Source organism: Vidua macroura, chromosome 7, assembly GCF_024509145.1.
Source record: "Vidua macroura isolate BioBank_ID:100142 chromosome 7, ASM2450914v1, whole genome shotgun sequence".
Lineage (NCBI taxonomy): Eukaryota > Metazoa > Chordata > Aves > Passeriformes > Viduidae > Vidua > Vidua macroura.
Genome location: NC_071577.1, coordinates 34,050,917 through 34,070,834, shown reverse-complemented (window position 1 = coordinate 34,070,834; position 19,918 = coordinate 34,050,917). Strand labels below are relative to the sequence as shown.

At 38.7% G+C, this 19,918-nt stretch overlaps 1 protein-coding gene across 1 annotated transcript in view; it reads right to left on the bottom strand.

Moving 5' to 3' along the window:
* The window catches only part of MGAT5 (alpha-1,6-mannosylglycoprotein 6-beta-N-acetylglucosaminyltransferase), a 63,752-nt gene that overhangs the window by 5,353 nt on the left and 38,481 nt on the right, over positions 1–19,918 (bottom strand). Inside the window, exons 10-13 of the mRNA XM_053982314.1 lie at positions 19,060–19,193; positions 9,463–9,612; positions 2,928–3,074; positions 74–190 (exon numbers count right to left, since the gene is read on the bottom strand). Coding sequence (XP_053838289.1) covers positions 74–190; positions 2,928–3,074; positions 9,463–9,612; positions 19,060–19,193 — 548 coding nt within the window. The remainder of the gene's footprint in view (positions 1–73; positions 191–2,927; positions 3,075–9,462; positions 9,613–19,059; positions 19,194–19,918) is intronic.

The window sequence follows — 19,918 nt, the reverse complement described above, 5'->3', positions numbered from 1 at the left end:
TTAGGAAGCACTGTATGTGCAGTACACACTACACCCTCAAGTGCTGATAGCAAATTGAAGACACATTCCTCACCTTTTGATTCAAAATTGATTTCACGGCCTTCTCAACCTCAGAAAGATCATTGATGTCCACAGTCCACACATGGGGCTTCCCAATGTAAACTTCAGCATAGGGATGCTGAGATGTCAACTGAAAGAAGAAATTATATTGGTAAAAATTAATGTACGAAAATATCCTTGCCTCTCACTCTCTTAATCACACTTTTTGGATGAAATGCACTAGGACAGTGCAAAAATTCAATCAGAACACAACAGTCAGCATCATTCCATCTGAGTTACTTTTCAGATCTTCTCTTTAAATTTAGAGCATGAATTTAGTTGGAAAACTAAAAATCAGATAACACAGATCATAAGTAAGATATGTGCACTCCTAATTTGTGGCTTCAATCCTGACAAAGACCCACATCACAGAAGACTTGATGTTTACTGAAATTACTTGCAGCACGACCCTGCTTCCCCACAGCTCATTCACAGAGCCTCCCTCCTCCTTCACAACCTCTCACTGCCACAAGTCCTGCTTAGACCTGCATGGCTGGCTCCCAGAGATGTCATCCTCACCCTGCATCCTTCAAATGTCAAACTTTTCCAGAGTTCTGTGAGCAACAGTGAACAAAGAGTAATTTTAATAACCAGGGATGAATTCTGACTCTCATGACTGAGAGTAGAAGAGTAACGTGATCTCACCAAGAGTGAAAACCAATATTTTCCTCACCACTTTGTCAGCAAGCAGTACCAATGATACTGCTATCATCAGATATCAATGAATACCCAAGAGAGTAACTAAGAAAAGCTGTACCAGAGTTGCTTTCAGAACCAGCAGGACAGCTCAATGAGTATTTTTGGTGACCGGTCACCCAGGAGTGAGAACATGCACACAAACACACAAAAGGGAGCAAAAGCTACAGAAGGAGAAGTGGTTCACACCAGCCTCAGAAGAAAACTGCATTTTCAATAAATACCAAAACCCCCACAGGATAGGCTGTTTATAGGCAGTGTTTATACAGCTGCCTCTTTATGCTGTCGTTAGGATAAAAAGACATCGCAGAAGATCTGAAGCAGGAAGCAGCGTCTGTTGGGAAGAACCTTCTCCTGCACTAGGAGATACACTGTACTTGATCTTTTCTTCTGATCTGCACGAAACTGTTGCATTCACTATTAAAGAACCCATTAAAAATAGCTATTGCATTCTACTTGAGGAGAATAGCAACCTGCAAAGGTTACTTTACAAAACCAGAAAAGCAGACTTCAAATTCTTGTATGGATAATCATGTCACAGAACTACACATACTCTTTTTGTTTTTTCTTAGCACTTGAAGTATGGAGAAAAGCATTTAAGGGCTTTCTTAATCCCAAAGAACCAGCATATGGATTTACTGGCAATTGGATCGAAATGCAGATGTGAAGAACAGTCAGAGAAAATGTTAAGTCTCAGGACAGGTGAGCAGGGCATGTGAAGGCAGCAATGTAAGGATATGTATAATGTACTTTGGACTTGAGCAGTCAATAGGGATTATTTCTCTGTACAAGTGGGGTACACAGCATTTCTGCTAGTGCTGACACATGCCATCAGGATTTATCATGGCAGTCCAAGCCCTGAAATTGCCACGAAGCACTTAGATGGGTTCAGATTATTTACTGAGCCTGACTAGTTATGGTGTTTGGGCACAGAACAACTGGAAATGAGACCAAAACCGAGGCACTCACAGAAGAAAAGTCTTGAAAGGTGTCAAGCCCAAGGAGGAAGTTTAAACAGGCTTTTATTCCCTTTTATTCCCTGTCTCCTTTGTTAGCAACACAGACTGAGAGAAGAGGCAAGCTTCAGCTTGTAGAGGACAAGAATTCAGTGTATAACAAGAAAGGCAATTACAGTTGTGGATCATAAAATTATAAGGAATTTTTTTGCATGTTCCTGATTGAAAATGGGAAACTCTTCTACTTATCAACCAGCTGGTGCTGCTCAGGACACAATTTCTATGGCCCAAGCATAACCTGAATTGGGAAGTGTGGCTGTGCAAGGTTCTCATCACCTGCATGTTACCTGAGAGCTTTCCCTTGATGTAAATACATAAAGAATATATGTATGTACACCTGTGAGCAAGCCATGGCCACAGACATGGCTCTGCGTCAGAAATGGCTCTGTGACTATTAAATGTTTACAAGTATAGGCTGAATTTTACCTACACTGAATAAAAGAAAAATATTCCAAAGTCAGTGCCAGGATGAGGGGTTAGTTTACTTAGCTTCAGCCTTACTAGAGCCTAAACACACTGACTGTTTTAAAAGCTTGGAGTTTGGTTTTCCTGTTTTCTTCAAGAGTCAGTTCTGCAAAAGTCTTCGGCATTTAACCACAACCACGGTGGGTGACCATTAATACCTTAACTCAACAGTTCCTTGAACAGGTCTTTTCTGAAGAAAAAAAAAAATCCCAAAACACACATAACTACCCACAAATGCCCTTTTTATAATTTACTTAAAAACCTATTTATTTCCTGCACAGTACACTGCAATGTCTGTTTCTTCAACAAAATAAAAACACTTTCAAATGATGTATCAAAATGACACGATCTGTTCCTGGGCAGAACATCAGGTTTCCAAGTGAAACTTCAGTTTATGATGCCTCAATAAGAAGTAGCAGAATGTACCTAAAGCAAATCTACAGGTAAAGCTTGAAGTGTGCTAACAACACCATTTTAATTGTCCTACAAAAATAAGGATTAATACTCCCTTCAGTGACTAAAGAAAAAAGCAGTTGCACACCTGTGGCAATAAACCCTGAACATTAATGCAATTTCTCCTACACTCTGTTACTAAAAGGAAACCCACAAGCATTTTCAGTTCAAAAAATTATCAAGATTGACAGAGCTTACCTCTCGGAGTGTAGGTTTGCCCTTGAAAAAATCTGTGTTTTTGCTACTTTTTGGTGGGTTAAATCTTAAATTTAGGAAAGCACATCCATTGGCAATAGCCTCCAAAGGAGCCGGCCCTTCATATGGAAATCCAAGACCAACAAACAGCTGAAAAACACAACACAAGGGATATTTATATTCACAAAAAAGCTAAGAGCTAGCTTAAAAGAAACAAAAACCCATTCTAAATGTACCAGCCAGAAGAAAATGCAATGCTAAGAAGAAAATGGGAGGAATTCAACAGCTCACCACCTCCCACCCAAGCAGTAATGGAATGTCCTGTAAAACACATTTGACAATCATCATCTCTAATGAGCTGAGGTGGTTTTTCATGGAGCTGAGGCAACAACAGACCCTTTTAGGGCTTTTTTTGGGCAGGGGGAAAAATTGGTGGTTTGATTGGTGTTGAAGTGGAGCTGGTGGAGCTTTCCTACAGGCACAGGTTCTAAAGCAGCAATCTCCAGGAACAGCTGCACCAGTGTTTTCCCACCTTCCCACCTTTGCCAGCACAACACGCTCCTGGTACACTAATTAAGCCTCCTAATTAAAACGGTAGGTGGCAGCAAACAGCAGCTCACGACACTGGACTGAGGCAGCAAGAGCCCGCAGGGGCTTCAGAGGGTTCAGCCTCCGAAGGGAGGTTGCTCCAAGGGAAACCGGAGCAAAAATTCACCCCAAAGCTCTTCCTCCACCAGCTGAGATTCCAGGTGCTCTGGAAAAGGCACTGCTCTGCTCCAGTGAAAACACATTAAATGTTTTTTTTTGGAGTTGTCTGAAAAAAATCTTGACCCCTTTCCTGGCCAACCATAATGAAACCTCCTGAATTAAATATAGGATTCTTCATCTTCATTTAAATGTTTTTGTATAAAGGGAGAACTACAAGCTGTGAGTTGGAACAGCAATTTCTCAGTACTGCTCCAAAACAATGTGTATATATAGCTGTATATCTATATATATCTACTGCTTTTAACAGGAAAATAAAGCACAACCTTCATAACTATGAGAGTCATGCAATCAGGACACATATTCAAGGAGGTCAAGGCATACTATTCTGCATTAAATCTTCTGCAACACAGAAATGAATCCCAGTAACAGAATATTCACAGCTGGAGGCTCTTCCCAGGAGCTGAACCTCACATTGATGTATAAACCTGTAGTCAGTCCTGTCATGCACAGGCATTGCAGCATCAATCCTCCCCAACCCATGGCAACAACAGCATAAATTCAGAGTTGGCTCATTTTAGAAAAGCAAGTTAACACTTCTCAGCATAGCTGGGGACATACAATTTGCACTGCATGGAGCTGAATATTGTAATTTCAGTTCTCAATATTCAGGTTAAAGAAGTTGCCTACTTGCAAAAAGTTTCTCAACTCTCTCACAGATTTATGCATCTTACAGAAACTCTCCAATGGCTGATAATAAAAACATCCAGAAGCTATTTCTACTAAAGATAAATTATATAAATTCTGGTTTTATATATGGCATAAAACATACCACCTTTCAGTCAGAGAAATGCATACTACATATAATCTCAAACGAGGCTGAATTCAAAAAAAGGTAATCTGTTGAAAACAATGAATGAAGGACATGAAACCATTTCATGCAGTCTGCACATAAAATATTATTTATTTAAACTACTCCTTAGTTCAGGCAGAAAACCAGCTGAGAACCAGCAATTAAACCTATGTGAAGTATTAATTCCTCCTATGATCCTGTGTTTGTCTGTTATATAGGGAATGCTGGGTTGTTTGCTTAGTTTTGCACTTTTTTAATAAACTGCTGCTGTGCACTGCTGAGTTCTGTGTCTGGCTGGTCCATTTATTTGGGAGGAAGCTCCATGGGAAAAGAAACATGGGTTTATGTTTTGGCAGCACAGAGAGCACCGCCATCACTTAATCTATAATAAATAGCTTACCACCTGTTTCCCATCCATTTTCCAACCTCACCTCTAAGCAGCACTGTTCCTTTGAAGGAAAAAAGAAAGAAGGATGTGTTTGATCCCTAGAAAAGGGTGTGTGTGTGCTGCCTGGTGGCCTGAGGTTGCAGCCTGGCTCACAGCTGCCTGCAGCCCCTCAAATCCTTCTTTCAGCCCTTCTATCACCCTCCAGCACATCAGCATCAAACCAGCTGAAAGTCCCAAACTCAGTCCAGACCCTTCTCCAGAAAGTTGCTCTTATAAAGTGTCCTTGCCCATGGCAGGGGGTGGAACTAGATGATCTTTAAGGTCCATTTCAGCCCAAATCATTCTGTGAGTCTCTCTACGATTACTGTTCCTTGGTTAGGGAGTCAGTATTTTTGTCTGGTATACAGAGCAAAACAGAAATATCTTACATGCCTCAAGAAAGTCACATTCATTATGATTAAAAGAGCAAGTATTAGAAAACACAGGCCTTTTCTGTAACTCACAATGCTCTCATTTGCTAATCCTTTGAATTACATGCAGTTTGTTATTTCCAGAAAGGCTAAAGCAATCTGTCAAGGTACTTCCTAAGAGTATGCAAGTCACCAACTGAAAAAGAACTGAAAAAAAAAAAAGTAGAAAAAACAGCCAATCATTTTCAGGTGCCAGTGAAGCAAACATCATCCTCAGTACAGATGAGGCTGTGGGGAAGACAAGGCTCTGTCCCACAGAGTGAAGATTTAGGCCAGACTGTGCTTCCCCTAATTTGTGATGTAGCTGCCTCCAACACTGCAGGTGCTGACTGTGGCTCTTAGGGTAATTTCTCATCAGATGGAGGTCTGGTCAGCCAGTCCACCATGGGAAGGCACCTGCACCCTAGGGCTGAAGGTCCATATTGCAAAATACTTTCTGCAAAAGGCAATCCTTTTGTGATTCAAACAACTTGAGAATAGAATCACTAGGTAAATATCTTTTCAGCTGATTTTATGAAGTGTAAATATATATTCCTTCATAAAAGACAATATGAAAACAAAGTTTGTTTGCCTGTGTCTGTGTAAGCAGGGTGTTGCTCCTACTTTTATTAATCACAAAATCCACTTAGTAAAAGAATTTGAACTCTCTGAAAAATTCCCAGTGACTTGAAGGAAAAAGTTGCATCTGAAACTTTCTCGAAAGGAGAAATATTTCTCAAGAATTCAACACTGGTCCCTCCAAGAAAGCCTGGTCCAACTCCTCCAGCTGCCCACTTGGCAAGGAGCCCTGTGAGTTGGCAGGAAGGCTGCCAGCTCGCCTACCCCATTCTCCACTGTGATGAATGGCTTTACATCTCCTCATTAGGGACTGGAGACATGGCTCGTTTTTGTCATGCTCTACACAGCTGAAGCAGCCATGCTGAATCTCAAACAGCCCCTCCTGCCTGCAGAACTCCCTCCCTCTGAAATGTGCTGCTTTAAAGCACACACAGAACGAAATGGCAGCTGCACACTGCCCGGAATAGCTGTGTCCTACCAGCTACTGCAGGGACCAAAGACATTTTGGGAATGCAAAGCTCTGATTAAGAATCACAGGACTGAGCCCTCACCTACTGGTATTTTGCTGTCTAAGGACAAAGTGAAGCAGTGCAGCATAAGCTGACACTTCTGACTAGGCTGAATCATGTGATTTGTTAAATTATTATTTAACTCTCCCTTTCTGAAAACCAGAACATTTGTCAGCTGACTTAACAAAAACCTGCTAACACAGTCCTGAAATCACAACCAATGACAGACATTCTTGCCCTTGGTCTCAACACATCTGAAGGTTTCTGGAAGTTTAAGGACAAAGGTTGCTGTCTCCCCACGATGCTCCAGACAAGCACTGCACCCACAGAGTTTTCCAGCCTGGAGTTATGGCCCCGATTATTCACACACCTGCAGCACAGGGATAGTCTGGTGACAAAACCCCACAACTAAATTCATCAGGGGACTCTGGCCATGCTGCCTAGTGAATAAAGGGATTATGATTAAAAAGTGTCCTTGAACTTCACTGCATGCATGTGCACACACACGGGGCTCCTCTGGGCACAAAGCTCCTGTTCAAGTCACCTTGATTTTTGTGAGAAACCTGCACTTATTTTAGCAATTCAATCCATGATCCATCTGATATAAACACAACTGACCCACATAGGCAGCAGATGGCCACTGGTGACAGGTGAGCAGTGTTTTACACTGAGCTGTGTTCAAATATTGCCTCTTAAAGGGTATTAAAATCTGGAACTGTGAATATACAGGCAGAAAGAAGACTTGGAGCAAGTGTGTCTGTTGATCAACACTGACAGGTAACCATATGCTGAGCCAGAGTACCTATGAGATACAAAGCATCAGCCAGCAAAAAAACTCCAAAAACCCACCCCCCCCCAATCCCCCTCCAACTGAAAAGTCCAAAACATGAGATGGGAGATCTCAGTTTCCACTTTCAATGCCAGGATGCTGCTGTTTTACTTTTTCTGTTCAATTAGATATATTGAAACTGTATTAGGCAGGAATAATAAGCAAAATGCATGATGCAATAAGCCATATTTAATTTAATTTCGTTGCAAAATCAGAAATACACTGCACTCTCATTTCCCTGACAATACTTATGTATTAGGAGAGGCAGATGGACTATTAACAGCTTATCATCAGGGCAAAGTTTTGTTAGCCTGGCTGTATCCTAAATTAATAATTTCCTTAAAAGGAAAACAGCTTTTGTCATTTGCAAACCCGCTAACGTAAGTTCAGCAAAGCCATATAAAAATACTGCTTGCAGATGTAATTTTTAAAACCCTGACTTCCCGTTATGGGGTTCTGAAACACATCAATGATTTTCTCTGTACCATCTACTAAGAAATGCAGCAAATTCTGAAAATTATTTTCCCCAATGTTATGAAGGAAAAAACTAACCATAACCAATGCCCAACAACAGAATAAAAATCATTAAAATCTGAAATGCTCTAGGACTTTGACAACAATACAACACAGATCCATGCTTTTCACCAGATACTTTTTGTGAAAAATAAGCAATTTACTATCTCAGGAGCACTTCACAATCCCAACAGTCTCTTCTATCTGATGTTGCAATTACTGCTCAAAATCTGAGTGGAAGTAGTCTGCTCCCTCCTGTGTCACAAAATCCATACAACTAAACTGTAACATGTAGCTATCAACTTGAATTTGTCCTAAATTGAATATGTCTTTACATTGCATCTTAGAGCACAGCAAATATAACCAATAACAACTAGATGAGACATCTAGTTAATACTGAAAAGCGAATTTTTTAATGTGATACATGCAAGATGATAAAAAAATTAGAGAAAGGCTTAGTTAAACATAACTATTATTATGAACTGGCACTTGTATAGGGACCTCAGTAATTCTACAGAAAGTCATTTGCTTATTTTACTATTTCAGTGAATTGAACGCGTTTTTTTAGGAGGTAGTCACTGTTCATGCCTGAGGTTATTACAAGGCAATATTCTTCCCACATTATGATTAACACAGGGACTTCATACTCCACACAGGTAAGAGCTGTGTAATCTCAGATTATCTATGACGAAAACAAATGTTGACTTTTTAATATGCAACATTATGTGTATCTGCATGCATCAAGCACATACACACAGTGGTTGCATTTAAAACCTCATAATTTACCAACAGCTGTCACACAGAGATGTCAAATTACCATCATTTTCCCAAGTACTTCAAAAAGGAGATCTCTGCAGATGTGTGGGAAGCCTAAGAGGTGCTTGCTTTTTTTCTTTTCATTTTTTTTAAAGAGATTTTTCTGTGGAAGTGCACAGCAAGAAACTATCAGCAGTGGTGCACTTCCACAGACTTTGCTAATTTTAAACACACAACCCCCTTCTTTCACCAACTTGAAGTTAAACATCCTATTTAAACATAATCTACCAAGTGTTTTAATGCTACAAAGTGCCACAAAGATTATGGGAAGGGCAGAGAATCCCGGCAAAACTGTGGGGACAAAAGTTTATTTCCATGTATATCCTGTCCCTCATCTTGAGTTGCCTTGACTCTGGGGCCACAGGCAAAGCACATCACAAAAAGCCACGCTCCTGAGCTCACTCTCAGAGGCAGAGGAAGGACATGAATGGCACGTGGAGGAAGGGCAGCTTTGCTTTCCTCCCTGAGAGCAAGGTCGCTCTGGGTTAAAGTCACTGCCAGGGCACAGCAAGCACGTGGCTGGGCAGCTTTTGGATGTTACCTAACCTTGACCTCAGGGATGTAAAACAGCACATTCTCAGCTGATAATCTCCTTGAGCTGAATATCACATTCAAGAAAATGAAAAATTCATTTATCCCTGTTTCTCAAGCTGGTTGTTAATTGGGACTGTAGGTTGTCATCCCAATTTTCTAATATGAGCTGTCAATCCACCAAACAGACATGATGAAAAATGTATTCTTGGCACACAGAACACAACTTAAGCTCCTTCACACATGATAATTTTTTTTTCCAGTGCTTTTAAATTAGGAGCTTATTCATAGGAGTGAAATGCAGGCACTTCAGACACCCTCTACTTGGAGATATTTTTTGCCACCATTCCTGCTTGACAAACTTACTTTGGTTTCCCTCAGCAGAAACTGCAAATCCCTCCCGCTGAGTATTCCATGGTTCTTTACATAGCCAGGAATGTACATGGTGCTTGTCCCATGAACAGTTCCATGGACCTCCATATAGGTGTGGATGACATCCAGATAAGCCTTCTTATCCTGTAAAAGAAAAAATATTTTCAATTGTTACAAATTTGAAGCAGCAATATTTAATCAGAGCTGTTTTTTCAATCTCCTGTACCACAAAAGCCAGGGAAAGAAGTTCACTCATTCCTATTTGATTTCTATAATGTTTGATCTTTCATTACATTCTTAGTTTGGTGTTCTACTAAAGTGGAAGAAAACGGCAGCTTTTTCATTTCAAGTTGAGGTATAAAGAAATCAATACCAAAGCCCTCTTTATTTCTAATTGGACACAAACCAGGACGCTATCAGACAGCTGTAATCTCAGCATGCTGAAAAAATACTTGGCCTAAAAATACTAAAAATCCATTTTGAAATATCAAATTTTCACTGTTTTGGTCAAAGATGCAAAATAATTATCTTCTCTGTGAAGAAAAAGGTGAATGTCACCTTAGTAAGATGAAGTCTTGCCAACTGAATAACTGAACACACTCCTTTATCTAAATACCACTGTCTGAGTTCCATGAGAGACCTACAAATGTTCTGCCTACCTGAATCTTTAAAAGCATTTTGGAAAAGACCCAGAGAAGAGCAATGGCTTTAATGTTGGATTAAAAAAAAAATAAGGAAAACTAGTACACCATCCTAGTTTTCACACAAGAATTACTTTAATTTTCAATGCCATATGTTTTTTTTTTGAGTTTTGAAGACTACTGGCATTCCAAGGCAATTAGCTGAAGACTGTATTTACACGTAGTCTGCAACACAGATCAGAAGACTTTCCCTCAATATTTGCACATAGTCTTAGTAATAGCTCTAAAATCAGGCAACAAGTTGCTCTACTTCTTGGCAGCAAGCAAGTTTTTACCAGTTCTACTTTCACTCACTGTTTTTTTACTGTCATGTAAATTCTGTTCCTCCACAGCCCTGTGTGAAAGCTGGCCAACAATTTTACTGAAGTTCACTCAAAGGACAAGTAGAGTGGTGAAAATCCTGTCTTTTCCAGCCCTGGAAGAGCAGGTGTCACACCTAGGCGGATGAGTGCTACTTCTTACATCTTCCTTGCTGAATTAATTGCTGCAGAGGGTGTTTAATGTGTGTAACAATGGCTTCTCCCTTCAGCCTGCTCTGCTGGTGACCTGCTTGTGCTGGGCAGGATGGGCTGAGCCACCCCTAAATGCCCCTTCTGGCAGCCCTGCCAAGGCTGCACCAGCCAGACACTGTCAGGGGCTAAATATTACCTAAAACAGGCAACAGATAAAGACAAAGATGCTTTCTTGTTCCATGTGGCTGCTCTTGTTATTAATTAACACAAATTATTCAAAAAACTAAAAGCTTGTTCCATTTTTTACTTTAAATTTGAATTACTCTGTAAGAGATGCTCCTCATGTAACTGCTAAAATACCATAATTAGAAACTGTGAGAGCCTTGTACACTTTATCAAGAGAAAATCCATTTAGAACTTCTTTGCAAATGAGCATGAGAAATATAAAAGGAGTGGCCTGGTCCTGTTTCCAGAGGATACCTTAATCCTGTCTGCATGGCTTTTAACACATCCAGAACTTTGGAGTATTCAGGGTTCTGAATGGAAGAGAAGGCAAGGAAGCAGCAGGTGCTACTGACACCATCCACCTGTAGCAACAACATCAAGGCACTTGCCTCAGATTTTACTGGCTCAGGACACAAATGCACTCTAACTCAAACCCCAAACAACAAGCAGCTAGAAAGATCAAAACCAAGATTGTCTAAAATTGCACTTCTTTTTAAGATTGCAATGACAATTTTAAAAACCTTTTACAGAATACTTAGCTATTTTAAAATGACATTAACCATGCACAGCCAAAACTGGGAATAGTACTTAGGCATATAACTGACTTCTTTCCCAATTCAGAGTCTAAAACCACAAATAAAAGATTTATCCAAATGAATGGATAATTTATCCAAACAAAATCTCACTCTTTTATTTCCTTAATTACTTTGAACCAAAATCAACTGCTTTCATAATCATCTACAAAGTACCAAAAAGTACTATTAGCACCTTATACTTTACCTAAAGCTCACTAACATTTTTGCAATGATGTAGTCCTGAATTTCCACATTCCTTGCAGACAAGTGTTATTTTGGATCATAAAAGTATATATTCGAGGAAGCCACCTCAGAAAATGATCAGGACACATAATCAAATTCTAGACATTAAAAAGAGTGAATTAGAAAATAAGAGAGTGCAAAAATGGCATTTATAAATAGAAAGGCTACATGTAAATAAAGCAAGAAATGTGTCTTGCAAACAAAATACTAACATCCCTTCAACTATTTATCTGTTTTTTGAGTTGCTCACTTGGGAGCAATTATTCTTTTATCTTAAACCACTTGAACTTTACTTTCTCCAAGATGGATTCAAAGAGACAAGATCATGAGCTGCTGGGGACTAATGCAAACCTGACATTCTCTGCAGTTTGTGTCAGGCTGCACTGCTCACCCTGCTGTCCACACTGCAAACCTAAGACTTAGAGGATGGAAGATAATCACATTTTAAAAAATTATTTCTCCTCAGAATCCAAATGGAAATGTAACAGTGAGTAACAGCTACACAAACCTTTTCTGAAACAATTTTTCAGCAGCTAAAATAAACATGCCATTCAGAAAAGTACTTTTTGTTGATCACTGACTGTAGAACTGCTATTACTGTTCATCAATCATTTCCTCCTACTTTTCAAAGCATCATGATAAGGCCTTTCTCATCAAAGAAATCAAGTGACAACTGTTTGATAAGTCTTTACCTAGGACAACGTTGACAAGAAGACACAGTATGAAGAGGTGAAATTTTAAGTTAAAAAAATTTAAATATAAAAGCTACAAAATTTAAATATAAAAGCTACAAAAATATGTGGTGGAAACAGAATTCATCAAGAACTAAACTCTGCTTTTAGTTTTATCGGTGTAGTAGCTGGTGGTAATTAACAACTCTGCTTTACCAACAGTTTGCCAGTCTAAGGTAATGACAGTATTTTGCAGTTTTGGACCATTTGGGTGCCCTTACAGAACACTAAAATTTCAGTACTGAATGAAATTAAGCATCACTACAGGCCAACTGCATTAGAGAAGAGCTTGATTCAGAGTCCTCAACATTTTTATGGCTTGAAAGTTCAGACTACAAAACATATATAAAACAGCCCATATATCCAGCCTCACTTCCTTGCATTGAAAAATTCAGAAGGCAATGGTTTTATAAAGCTTGACAAATGTAATTCAGAAAAGCAAGTACTGGGATACATCTTTGTGTATCCTAAATGCATACTGTAGAGAAGTCCCATCATCTGAGTGCTTATCTGTAGAAGTGTCAAGTCAAAAGTAAGCCAAAATTCAGTGTACATGCAATGTATGACAATCAAGATTGTGACACAAACATAATCTCTGCTTGAGAACTGTCACCCTCTCAAAGACTTCTCAGACATGCCTGAATAATGAAAATCCTGTCTAGCAGGGAGCTAGAAGAGTGCACAAAGCCTGGGGAATATTAAGAGATTCAAATGCATACAGTGTTTTATACAGGGGTAAATCACAAAGAGTAGATTAAGTCTTCTCAAAGTCAAATATGAAACTTTCAAATTTATAAATCTGAATTTGCCCTGAATTCATAAATGTGGAGAAGAATCAGTGATTCATGACTAGTAAGTACAAATTCTATACTGACCAAGTAATCTGAAATTTAAATAAAGAGTTAACTATGTAACCACATAAACCCATCAAAATGACAATTACAATTCTTCCTGTCCAAGGAAATCCTCTCTCACCAAACTGGTAGCATTTTCTAAAGAAGCCAATCAGCTTGTAGGAATTCTCTGAAGTTCTTAAAGGAATTAAATCTCTTGGGGAGAGATTGGGAATCACTCTTGTGAATGAACAGTCATCATGTGAAAGAGAACAGAGAAGTGACACAAGTATGCTGTCATTATTCACAGCAACAAAACTCTAACTTCAAAATGTTGGATAAAAATATCATAATATTGAACACCTGGGGTTTTAAAGCTTTTGAAAAAGCCCCCTCAGTAATCTAAAGGACAGAGAGACTAGAAAAGAAACCATCTGATAAATTCTGTCACAAAAACCCAGGAAATAAACTCTCCAACCAGTTAGTCAGGTTACAAAGCTGGCATTACTTTATTAGCAGCACTGGATGCATGGGGAATTCTCTCAAAGCATGCATGCTCAATAACTTAAGAGACCAGGTTATATTCCTGAAATTAATGCATATTCATCACATTTCCTGAATACAGGCACATGTGCTAATTATTGCTATGGACTTGTCCGATATGGTTCTGGCTCTTTTGATGAATTTTTTCTCCTTGAGAGTATCTCAAATATGTCATCAAGTCATAATGTACTTCTCTTATCCTTCTTTTCTCAAACACACAATCCTTGTTCTCAAAACCAAGATAGCAGCCAGTACATATTAATCACTAATACAAGTAAACAAGGAGGCATTAGCTGGCACAAGACTTATTAGTCTCAGACACAGGGAGTTAACACAAGGCCACATTAATCTCTGGCATTGGTACTAAGCACTGTATGGTACAAAACTCAGCACTAACCATGAATATGGGGATCATAAACTATGTGCTGAAGTTGAAAGTATTTTCCAACATCTTCCCCTACTGCTGCATAGACTTCTTCTCACAGAAATAAAACCTGTTTGGTAACTTAACTAAAGTGACAGAAATATTGAAAACCAGTCCTCACTTCAAATGTGGAAAGAAACCCCTGAGCTAACCAGTGTCACTCAAGAATGAAGACTTTGCATTATAATAACACACAATTATGGCCCATGAAAAAAATCAGTCCACTGTTCAGCAGCAGTAAGTCCACTCACCAACCAAGGAAATGATAGGATTTTTTTGGAAAGAAATTCAGAAATAAAGATAATATTATCGAACTATTCTGTAAAAACAATTCTCTCTCTCCCTCCTCTCACACTGCTGCATTTCTGGTCCATTTTCTCAAAAAAAAGCTGAAAACATTGGACAGTGTTCTGAGAGGGGTAAGAAGGATCCAAGACACAGGACAGTTTCCACTGCCACACACAGAAATCTGCAAGAAATGCTTTAACAATTCCTCAGTTTGAAAACGAAAACTTGTCAGAATATGAGGGAGGTTTACAATCCCATTGTTGGCATAAAGAACGTGGATAGTGACTGACAATTCAAAATGTCCTATACAAAGAAATCCAAACAAAGCTCATAGGGGACAGGTTTAGGAAAATGCCCAAGTTAACTCTTTCTCCTGCAACAGGTCATAGATTTGAGGGACTCAATGACAGAAAAAGCTGCAGAGGTAAAACCAAGTTTGCATAGGTTCATGATCAAACACTTTGAAATCACCTCTTACTGAGATCTCAATAATGTGTGAAGAGACAGTTTATCAACAGAGAAACAGATTCAGGAAATACACTGAATTAGAAAAGCTGGAAAGAGAGAATTTTCAAGGGAAGTATTATATAACTTTGCCATGCTCTTGCTCTTCCTGAATGCCCATTTATAGTTTCTTTTTTAGGCACCATATATCTCTGAATAAAACATACATTGGCACAAATATAAATTCTGCACAAAGAATGAGTAAAACATCTCAGTGAAGGTTTAGGATTTCTGGCAGAACTTGAAGAACCTTACCCACTCCCCTATCCTCATCTTTTTCATCCATGAAGGTTTGGGATTTTTTTAACCACCGAGATTTTCCCAAGATTTGACAATTTCATTGTCATGCAATGCACACTAACACCTAATCAGCAATTTCCTGCCCTTTGAATGGAAATTTCCAGAACCAAGGAGACATCCTTGTTCACTGTAGGTGCTGAAGGAGAAAAGTGAAGGGGTACAGATCCAAGTAGGAAGTGGGACCAGAGGAAGAAAAGGTTGTGTTCATCTTGTGCTAAGCAAGTAACAGTAGGTGATTGTGTTAATCAGTACTGTAAGACCTCAGCAATTCATTTTGCTGCTGAAGAGTTCTGCAAAGTGAGAAGCTGATCACTGGCAGGTAAATATTCATGAAAAAAGTAGATTTTTTTTTCTTCATTCATAATAATTTAAACTCTAGCTTTCATAATATATGCTAAAGAATAAGCCTTTAAAGTTGTATGCTTATTTACTGCACTCATTTTTGACTGACTTGTTTCTGATCCATACTGCTTTCAGAAGGAAATGGTGAATTTCAGAAATGTTGCTGAGCTAAATGTCTGGCTCATTCCAATTTATTAGATTTGTGGCATAAGGCAGGACAGTGCTCCTGGTGCAGGCTCTAGGGTTTGAGCCTAGAAGTCAAATTGATCAATTGATCAATTTTGATCAATTGAGAAGCCCCCAGTGCTGCTGCACATTTGGAGAAACATAAAATAGAACGACCACAAGACAAGTCTGTGAGTGCACTGACCATGTGGAGAAAAGGTGAGAAGGAACTTCTGTCCCTTTACTTATTTTTCTTTTAGTTTAATAGTTGAAATGAAATATTTATCCAAAGTACAGTCCTAAACATGAAGTACAAAAACAGACCAGAAGGAAGGGACTTTCCTCCCACTCCATGCAAGAGGGTGTATGATGAGGAAATTACATTTCATCACATGTTCCCTGGAGCTATAAAGGGAACATTAGTGTGAACAGCCTCAGTGATGTGCTTTGCCATTGAGAACAAGCTAAAGGTAACCATTTCCAATGCAGCTCTTCAAAAGTTGCTGTGCAGGCAGTATATATTTAAGGAGAATGCCTAGCTTTTCAAGTGGCATTAGTAAGAAACTCACACATTATTTTGCCTCTAAATATACAAATGTTTTCACTATTTGGTCCAATAGACTACAACAAAATACTAAAGCAGTCATCATACACTTATGTTATGCATTGATGTCAGAAAATTGTATTTTCTGATACAAGCAACCTTCTGACTTCTCTCACAGCAACCTACAAAACAAAAAAAAAAGAAAGAAATAGCAAGTACTGGAAAATAAATCTTACTTTCTCTAGGATTAAGGGTCAAATTAGTGGGAGAGTATAACAGTAAATTGCAGGAAGAAGAACAAAGAAAAGACTTAGAAACCAGAGCTAAGGCAACATGAAAGGCTACAAACATTCTCTTTTAATTGAAATGGTCTGTAATTAAAGCAAATTTAGATAATGGAGAGCATTATGGGTTTCACACACATTTTATCAATTCTTCCCCCCCCCCCCCATTTTGGCATAGATAGGACTCTCTTTACTCCTTAGTACTGCCAAAAATCCCAAACAAAACCCCAAAGCTTTTATCCCAACAAACACTTTCCCAAACTTGGTAAATGCTGCCCTTCATAGCTTACCTCTAAAGATAACCTTTAGAAATGTGGCAAAATTCTTTAGAGCCTCCTATTTGTTATCCTCAACCCACCTGGGGTGGATTTAGTTATCAGAGGGAAACAAAGCAGATTTGTCTTACACTCTCTGCACCACACACCCTTCCTGACCTCAGGAGGTGCACCCAGACTTGGCCACTGTGGGATGGGATGGATGTCACTGGGCTCAGGCACACAGAAGAACCCATATCCATGGCTATGTAAAGCCATGGTGGTTTATACAGCCCCAGGGAGAAGAGGTCCTGTGCATACTTCAGTCCCACTTCAGCCTGCTTGGTTTAAAATAAACAATTGATTCCTCAAAAGCACCAAAGTCTGGGGACAGGAACGCTCTCCCCTCCCCACTGTGCTCCTCTAATGACTGATCAGCCCCAGCAGTGACACATGTACTCTGTGCAGATTACACTTCTCATTAATTGGCCACGTTCAGTAGAAAGAACAGGAGCAGGATAAATAGATTAGTCTGGTTCCATACAAGCCGTGGTGGCAGATGAAAAGAGCACTGAACAGGGAAAATGAAAGAAACGTGAAATAAGCAAATTACACAGACACAAGATTAGTTCAGGCTTTCTCTTGATCACAAGAATTGGATTTTATCACTCCAGATAAGAAATCCCACACTGTAACTGATTCAAAGTCTATCTGCAGTGATTTGCACTTTATATATGAGTGCATATGGGCATGACTGCAGTTACAATCTGCAAGTTACAGCTTTAATCTGCTCAATGTTACCAGCACACAGGACACATTTTAATATGGCCAGATACCAAATCAAACATCTTGGAAAAAACAAGATAGGAGATACTGATAAAATACAGCAGTGACTTGAAAAGCAGCACTTTAAAAAATAATACAAAGTTCTTGGCTGAGAGTTCCTAATGGTGAAAAGGGGACCTGTCTAAAAATGAGACAGTATTTCCTTTTTGATTTGATGCTGGTATGACCCACATGCCCTTTGCAAACACTCACTTTTCAAGAGGAATGTGAATAATCTTGAGAAGGTTCAGAGAAAACAGACATGTGAAAACTCTTAAGGATTAGAAAGCACAAAGCTCTCAGGGGCTCAGCACATACAGGCTTTTCAGGAGATGACTGTGGGTTACTTTGACCTCAACCTATATATTCCTACAGGGCAACAGAACAGAAACATCATCAGTCCAGTTGAGAAAGTTTATAACTGCTACTAAGACTGGAAACAACCATATGGAAATCTGTACCAGAAATAATGCAAAGTCTTAACAGAAAAGGCAATTATTGGAGGACTTCACCAGAGGAAACAGTGGGCTTTCCATTGTGTACTATTAAAAAATCAAGACTGGATGTTCTTTCCCAAAAAGCCATGTTTTTGTCTTAATCAGTCCATGATAAGGAGGATACGGGCATGCAGAATATTTGGGCACAAAGAGGTGGAGGTAACTTGGAAGAAATCCAATTCAATCACTTTGAAAAGTGCATGAGACACACATTCCCAGGTGTGGCAGCCTGAAGAAGGAGCCACAGAAAAGGATAATGGCTGAAAAAAAAAGGACCACTATGACTTAAAAACACGACATACTTTAATTTAGTGAAAACATCACCAAATGTTGGTGTTGTTATTCTGCTGCTCTCATCTGCAGATGAGAGAAAATACAATAATGGCAATATTAAAGAATCTGATATTATGACAGGTAGATAAAATGAGACTGCACACTTTTAGAACCTTTAGTGAAACAGGCTTTCCATCTCAAAATGCAGCCCATTTTTTACTGTAGATATAAGAACAGAAGTAATTGAAAGACAGGTTTGCTTATGATTAATGAAAGTTCACACCTTAAATTTTCCATTATGTTTACCAGCTTTCTGCATTTTCTAAAATTATTGTGACATTAAGCCTATATTTTTTATTCTACCAGAAAGGTGTACAGAAATAGCAAAGGATCCACATCAATCTAGACAGAAGTTTCTCTAACAGAAAGACTTCAAAATGTTCGATTTAATTATTCAAATACATTTGTTCCCAGAAATAGAATTTAATGGGTTTAGACAGATGAGACACTTTCAAATTTCAAATTATGTTTTATTTTATTGATCAACATAAATTTACTCAAGCATATGAGTATAAAAAAAAAACTCACCTTCCAGAAATTATCTACTTTGCCATAAACGAGAGATTGATTCTGCCTTTTGATGTCATTAATGTGTTTAATGTCACTGGAATTCAGATGCTGCTCTACCACAAATCCAAGGAAGCTGTTATCTGGAGTGTGAGCTGTGAGAAACAGAGCAGATTCAGCACCTTTGAAAATATTGGTCAATGCTACATTAGAGTGAATGTTTTCAGAAGAGAAGCTATAAGGAACATATTATGCAACTGATCACCTCTTTCTTATTAGTACTGAAAGACACATTTGCTTGCTTTATTATCCAAAATAGTTTTTATTAATTTTAACTCCTGCTCCATATGCCTACTGGAGTAAGCAGCTATTTTCTGTCTTGTTTCTGATAATAAAAACTCTGCAGCTGGACTGAGTCCAATGGTAATGATCTTTTTTGTCTGTGTGCTAAGCTTTATTTTATTATTAGAGATAAAAGAAACAGAAGAAATCCAGCTTGACAAATCTCAGAGATAAAATACCAACAGTTTGAAAACCCCCTGAATTTATGCTTGTTAGCAAAGATGCAAGCAAAAATGAATGTTGCTCAATGGCATAAATAAATTTTAGCAAATTTCTTGGGTTCACCTCCTACACTGGAATTACCAACACCAACCACCCAACTCTCTGTGTATTATGTACCCGTGCTAATTACTGCCCTACCAAGTCACACTAGTCAAATCAGAATACAAATTGCATTGCCTAATTCACCCAGACATAGTGATCATAAAATATTTAAATGTGGCACATGAAGTCAGCAAAACTCTTTTCAATCCAATCCAGGCAAAAAAAAAACCCAATCTGTGTGCAAAGGATATGCAATTTATTCATAGTTTTTAAT